The sequence below is a fragment of the Neodiprion pinetum genome, chromosome 3 (assembly GCF_021155775.2).
Source record: "Neodiprion pinetum isolate iyNeoPine1 chromosome 3, iyNeoPine1.2, whole genome shotgun sequence".
NCBI lineage: Eukaryota > Metazoa > Arthropoda > Insecta > Hymenoptera > Diprionidae > Neodiprion > Neodiprion pinetum.
Window position 1 is genome coordinate 11503017 of NC_060234.1, and position 6956 is coordinate 11509972.

A 6956-nucleotide genomic window follows, 5' to 3' on the forward strand; every position below is an offset into this window, starting at 1 on the left:
TGTGGCAATAAAATATATTCAGTAGTGATTTAAATTGAATATTTGGATTAATATTATTTACTATTTGTGAATATTAGTGAAAAAATTGTGCTAAAATACTTTTTCAAGTGCTCCAATATAATTGAGGTTAGTTATCCGTATGTCTTATTTATTGATATAAATTAAAATATCATTATTTAATATAATTATTACTAAATATTATTAAATTATCAATGTTGAATATTTATTATTGGTTTTTTAATATTTACAAAATGAAGAAATAAATTTAATAGAATATTCAATGAAAAGTTCGTGACAAAAATTTAATAGATTATTTAAATATAATGTAAGACATCCGTTATTTGTTTTATTGTTTTTTATTACATACTTCTTTTCTTTATCATTGTGTGACAGAAGATTTTGACATGTTGTGTATTTTTTAATGATGCCAAAGAAGTATAACTTTTCACGCGCGTACATAAGTACACGCACCCATTTTTTTGTTTATTGAACGTAAGACTTCCACAGGACACTGGATATTTGCACATGATACTTAGATTATACGTATACGAATCCAAGTTGACCGTACGGTCCACCAAGATAGCGTAGATGCAACCGTGTCTCCTTACTGGCTGTCGTCACCTTCTGGAACAAATCTTTATCTTCTTGGAGGGCCTTGGTCAGTCGGTTCGGTAGAAAAATCGTGAAAGATTCCTTCAAGTCCAGAACGATTTTATCATCAAATTTCATTTTAACCAGACGAACGCCGCTGACTCAGTATTCGAAGTATACTTCGAGGTCCGAAAGCTTCTTCAAGGGCAGAAGCGTCTCCAGGCGAGTGACTTCGTTCAATTTTGAATAGTCCATGATCGTTACTGTCGAATTGTATGTGCTCAAAATCTCTTGCGAGTTGACTGAGGTCAGATCTGATTTTCAGCAGATGTTTTACTTCTCCAATATTCTTGATGAGCAGTTCTAGTCGTTTCTTCAATTCACGTTGTTGTTCCAGAGCACTTCTCATTTGCAAGAAGAACAGCTTCAAACTGGCGATGAAGTTTTCACTTTTCACTTATATAACGTTCCCCCACCACATCATTTGAAATTTGGTGGGGGTAATGAATGTCACGCGGTTGATATCAAACCGGCATCCGAGTAAGTGAAGAAAAATTCTTAGAACCATAAATTTTGGAACGTCGCGTGGTTGATAACGTGTGAAAGAAATGTGAGGTGGTTGCTGTTACACATTAGCGATATCCGAGTGGATATGAAACAATTCTCAGAACCATTAATTTTGGAATGTCGCCGTCAGCGATATCCGAGTGGATATAAAACAATTCTCAGAACCATTAATTTTGGAATGTCGCCGTCAGCGATATCCGAGTTGATAAAAAACAATTCTCAGAACCATCAATTTTGGAATGTCGCGTGGTTGATAACGTGGGTAGGGAATGTGGGTTAATTGATGTTACACATCAGCAGTCCCATCGTGGGAAAAGATTGCGGGACGGTAAAAAGTTCTTGCCCCCGCTGCACTCTCTATGGTTAGCAGACGAGCACTACATAAAAACTTTGACCTTCGGTCGGTAAGATTGTCGGTAAACCAGCACGATTTTGACCTTCGACCAATAAGAATTGTTGGTGAAGCAGTGCGATTTTTACCGTCGACCGATGCAACTGTCGGTAAGGTTGCACGTTTTCAACCTCAGGTCGGTACGGCAGAGCACGTTTAATCTTTCGAGAGTGGGGGTGACCTCCAAGGGTTTGCGTCTGGGATGCGATAGGTGGCTTGGTCGGTAAAGAAGGTGTTTGCACTCAAAACCCGCCTTGCTGTACTACAGAATATGTTCAATATGTAATCTATTTTTTCTTTAGGGACAGCCGTTAAGATATCATCAACATATCTGAAGCAGAAGGGTAAATCAAAATCAAGTTTGCTGATGCCAGATAACTCAAGGTCCTCTATCACTAGGTCTGACAAAATTGGCGAGAGTGGAGAACCCATGGGCGATCCGAATTGTTATGCGTAGGTGTCTTTGTTATATTTAAAGATTGCAGAATCAAAACAAATGTTTAAGGCTTTAACCAATTCAGCAAGTGGGATTGGTATCTTTTTATCTAGTGAAGTTCAACGGTTCTTCACAGCGAGCATTGCGAGGTCTGTAGGAACATTGATAAACAACTATATTGCATCTAGTGAGATTAAAATGTAATTGTCTGGAATAATCACAATTTCTCAAAAAAATGTGGTCTCAAAGATATTTGAATTTCAATTCCCACCATCCGATGTCCTACAAGATAAATACTATTTTTAATCAGGTCGACCGGGCCAAGAAATTATCATGTACCGAATTCCATGAAAAAAATTTGTCGCTAATATACAATATTTTAAGTTGGAATGACTATCCACATGACCTTTTGTGCAAACAGATAAATAACAGACGCATCCATGTCAATAATTTGCTTGACAGCAATGTTTATTTTGCTTCCGCAAATGACAACAACAGACCTGCACCACATTCACCTCCATCCCATATATATCTGGCCTCTTCGAGTCTTTGAACAGGATGTTTACAAAATATAATGTCAAGTTTGTGGGAAAAAATTCAAAGGATTTACAACTGGTCTTTGATTCTGGAAAGGATAGGATCCCTGCGGGCAAACGATCGAATGTTGTCTATAAAATATGCAAAGACTGCAATCAAGTCTATATTGGACGAACTGGCCGCCGCGCCATCTCGATACTAGGCTCAAAGGACACCAACGTAATGTACAGGAGAATGATGATCGACACACGGCACTAACAAAACAAGTGATCAACAACGATCATTCTTCTAATTACGATAATGTAAACACCCTGAGTGAAGAACCTAATTATTATAAACGTTTATTATTATAAATGTGTAATATTGTAGGGCATTCAAATTCTGTCAACCTTAGACAAAATGTCGAACACCTTAGCAAGGTTTACAAACCGCTTATTACTGACCACATGTCACACATTGTCTAACCTTGACAATATGTGGTACATAATTTGATGTTCCCACTCAGCTATCATTTTTACTTTTTGCTATACTTATTTGCCTTTACTCTGGGTCACAGGTGATTCGCCCAGGAGTCGTTGTTTACCAGTCGAGTTAAACGATTAAGTAAATTGTTTCTGATACGGAGAACTGAGAGATAATGATACCAATATTACTGTGTCGGCATCGTTGTGACTATGTTAACTCTCTTAACCCCTTTTTTTTTACTTTTTCAATTTTCTGACTGGTGCTTTGTGAATATCTCATTGTTAATTTATTCACTAAGAGTCAAATCTTATACACCTACATTGTTCAACGATTGGAGAAGATGCCAATGGCCTTTTGTCATCTTAGCTGAAGAACCATCTTTCTCCTGTTTGAATTTTATGATATTGACCAGTGTTTTAATCTCTTCTTATACACGGTAAATTATCCCTCAAGTGTTCATATACATTTTTGATTGTTACAGATATATTGAATGTTTTTCCCAATATACAATAGATAATAAGTCTCAGTGGTATGATATCCATTGATGTCATTGTCTCACTGATGGAATCTATGTTCTTGACAGGTAAATAAAAAAATTGATTGTTCTGAGGAGGGCCCCTACTCGGACCAAAACGTTAACGAAAATGTTCGTAACACATATAATGACCGCTCACCAAGATTTACCACTGTATTATCTACGAGGTCAAGAATTCTAATCTTCCATAGACAAGTAATGGTAGAGGGAGGGGTCGGATCCAATAGATAAAACACAAGAAACAGGTGAAACAGAAATAGTATCAAGTATATTCACCAAAGGGCGAGAAATATTAAGGAGGGGGGGTAAGGTTTTGCACTTTCGAAAAATCAATTTTTTTTTTGTTTCATCTTATTGTTAAACATTTCAAGAATATAATCCCAAAATTTCAAGTCGATCTGAGCAAAACTCTTGAAGTTATTGTTTAGTTAGTCTCCTGCCTTTAAGGTGGTTCCCCCACAAGACAGTTGAATTAGGAAATTGTTCAAATTTGGCATACGTATTGTTTAATATATGAACAACAACTCTACAAAATTTTAACAAGTTTCACTATCCCGAACCCGAGATATTTGTAATTGAAGTTCACTCAATTAACACGTAACATGCGGACCATGATAGGCAAACGGCACATTATTAATTCTACCATTCGTACTAAAATTAAGAAGTTTGTGAAAAACAAGGAGGAGCTAGAGCAGGATATCACAGATATTGTGAAAAAAAATCAAGGTGTTTGACCATCTAGTTTGACAGATATAATCTCGAGAAGTACTAAGGTTTAGGCTGCATACTATATATTTTGCAAGCGAACGAGCGAATGGTGGGGAACGGAACGGAGAGACGGCAACAGTGTACGCACGGCCAGGCGCTCAGTTTGAACAGCTCACATATCGGTCTCCTAGTGAAAACATGGTATTTGGAAAAATTGACGAAACACTTCAGAGCATTTTTATTATAAATAAATCTCTTAATATTAACAATGTGTTGTATTCGAGGATACATAAATTCGAGGTTAACTTCAAAATAACAAACGTATATTCAACATAAAATATTTTTCTCTTTGATAAAACATAACGTTAAATATTATATATATTAATAATAACGCGTTTTTTCGACAGTATTTTTCTTTTTTTCACTAGACTGAGCTTTGGTTGGTTTCTAGAAATACGAGAATCTTTTCCAAGATTTTTTTGTCTTTCGTGACACGAGGTTTTTTGTCTGTGTGGTTGGTTGACAATAATCGTACTATACCGTCTCTTCCACTTTCTGCATATACTTTTTGTATTTCACTATTGTCAATTCCAGCACTTGCTATTTTTTTAATCATTCCTGGAGAAATAACACCCTTAAAAACATTCAGAGATCGTTCGAGTACCGCTGCTTTTTTCAAACGAGCTTCGTGAACAAAACATTGCGTGAAAGATTTGCTATTCGCAATTAATTTTTCTTTCGGAATAGTGGAAGCAATTTTTTCGAGAATATCGACGTCGTATGATGCTTCGTGAAATTTTTCGTTTGGTTCAACGTGAAGTAGATCTTCAGCGAGCCTGGAAAGTTTGAACATCCCGGGACCTTTTCTTTCAGGATGAAGCTTCTTTAGAATGACGAGAGTGTCGGCGAATGCAACGATGACTTTTTTTAGATCGACTATCATAGAATTTTTTTTGAAAGCTTGCAGTAACCGCGGAGTGTCAAATTTAGCATTGTGCGCCACAAGAATGCATGGTTGAAAAAAGACTAACCATTCTTGGAATTTCCGTAGCACTTCGTGAATGGGAATCGACGGTAGTCTTTTATCATAGAGAAATAATTCTCCAGCGACATTTCTCAAGCCCGTGATTGCCGTTGCGCTGGGTGTAATTGGTTGAGAAGGATTGGCATATTCCGAAAAAGTAGACTCACCGCACTTAGCAGCAATTTGGAGAATGTCTGCTGATTTGTGAAGGCCCGAAGTTTCCAAGTCGAAGAATATGAAGTTTGAATCCACTGGCAATGCGTTCTCCATATTGTTGTTGTCCATGTCTTCAGCAATATTATTCCACAGATCGTCGGTTTCCATGTCAAAGCCACAGTTTGATTGATACTGAATTCCTTCCACCTGCTCTGCCTTCTTTCGCAAAGCCTGTCTTTGATCAGCCAGTACATTTCTGCGGCTTTTTGTGCTGGGCAACTTTGCTTTTGACGCTCTTTCCGAACGTTTCACTTGGTTTTTCTCTACAAATGTTGCAGTATTTTTCCCGGGTGAAACTCGAACTTTTTCCGAAACAGCAAGTAAATAACTATCACCCTCATTTTTATTACAGACAGCACTTGAAAATCGAAAATCAGCCGATTCGCTAAGGCTATAGCACCGATTTTTCGGAGCTTTATGGGACATTATATTGTTCAGGCTTTCGTTGGCTTGGCTTGACGCTGCGACCGAGAATTTCGCAGCGTTATTGGCGTATTTGGTGAAAATTCCGTTCAGTTTCTCGTACAGCCCTGGATCTTGAAACACAACTTTTTGAACGCCTGAACTATCACAGCGACGAAGGCACCAATGTCCACAGTTGTCGTGTCGATTGAAAAAATGGTCAGGTATGCTACGAAGGCAGTTGGCTAGTTCCACAGATTTTCCTTTGTTTTGCGCTACTGCGTATCCGAAGCACTTTTTGAGATGAGGGATAGCTTCTTTTTTTTTCATCTCTTTGTAAGTTTTTTGTAGTTCATACAATTCACTGACGAAGTGTTTTCGGAGGTGATTCGTGTCGGCTAACTTAAAAATTTGTTGCGAATTTCCTCGACGTACTGCCGCGATGGTAGAACTATCTTCATCTCCGATTAAAACTCGAACATTGAGTCCTGCATCTTTCAGAACAGTGCTTCGATTCACCAACTCAGCCCCAACATCAGGTTCCATGGCTTTAGCGCTTCCTTGGAAGTTCAACCGACAATCGTGATCTTCTTTGGATCGACCCGCATCACAGAATTTACATTTCCTATTCCGAGTTGCAAAATCGAGAACCTTGCCACTGAAAAATCCTATTATCGCACCGTAACCATTGAGGCTGTCGTAACTCCTTCCGTTGCCTCGCTTACTCCATCCCATATCGTAAGAAACGATAATATTGACGATGTTACCCAATGCTTCATCAAATTTTTCCGTCGCTTTCAGCATTGAAGGGTTTTCGTTGAGGATTTCATGGTTATCGGAGTTCGTTGCAGGTTCAAGGTCATGCAGATGAGGATAGATCGCGTCGACTATTTCAGATGGCCTGATACAAACAAACAGTCGTAGAAAATGAAATAATCAAACTCACAGAATATTTTACCGTTTTATTAATATTTTATTTAAGAAAAAAATGATCGATTCTCTCAATATAATACAGATTGGGTTTGTACGAAATGAGTAAACGTTAGGGTGGTCCTTATTTGGGGTGTTGATGAATTTCGACAAG

At 37.8% G+C, this 6956-nt stretch overlaps 1 protein-coding gene across 1 annotated transcript; it reads right to left on the reverse strand.

Annotated features, from left to right (window-relative positions):
- Positions 1-4654: 4654 nt before the first annotated feature.
- On the reverse strand, positions 4655-6676 carry LOC124214334 (uncharacterized). Its single transcript, XM_046616597.1, has one exon. The coding sequence runs from the start codon at positions 6674-6676 to the stop codon at positions 4655-4657; it is 2022 nt and encodes a 673-aa protein (XP_046472553.1).
- Positions 6677-6956: the final 280 nt, after the last annotated feature.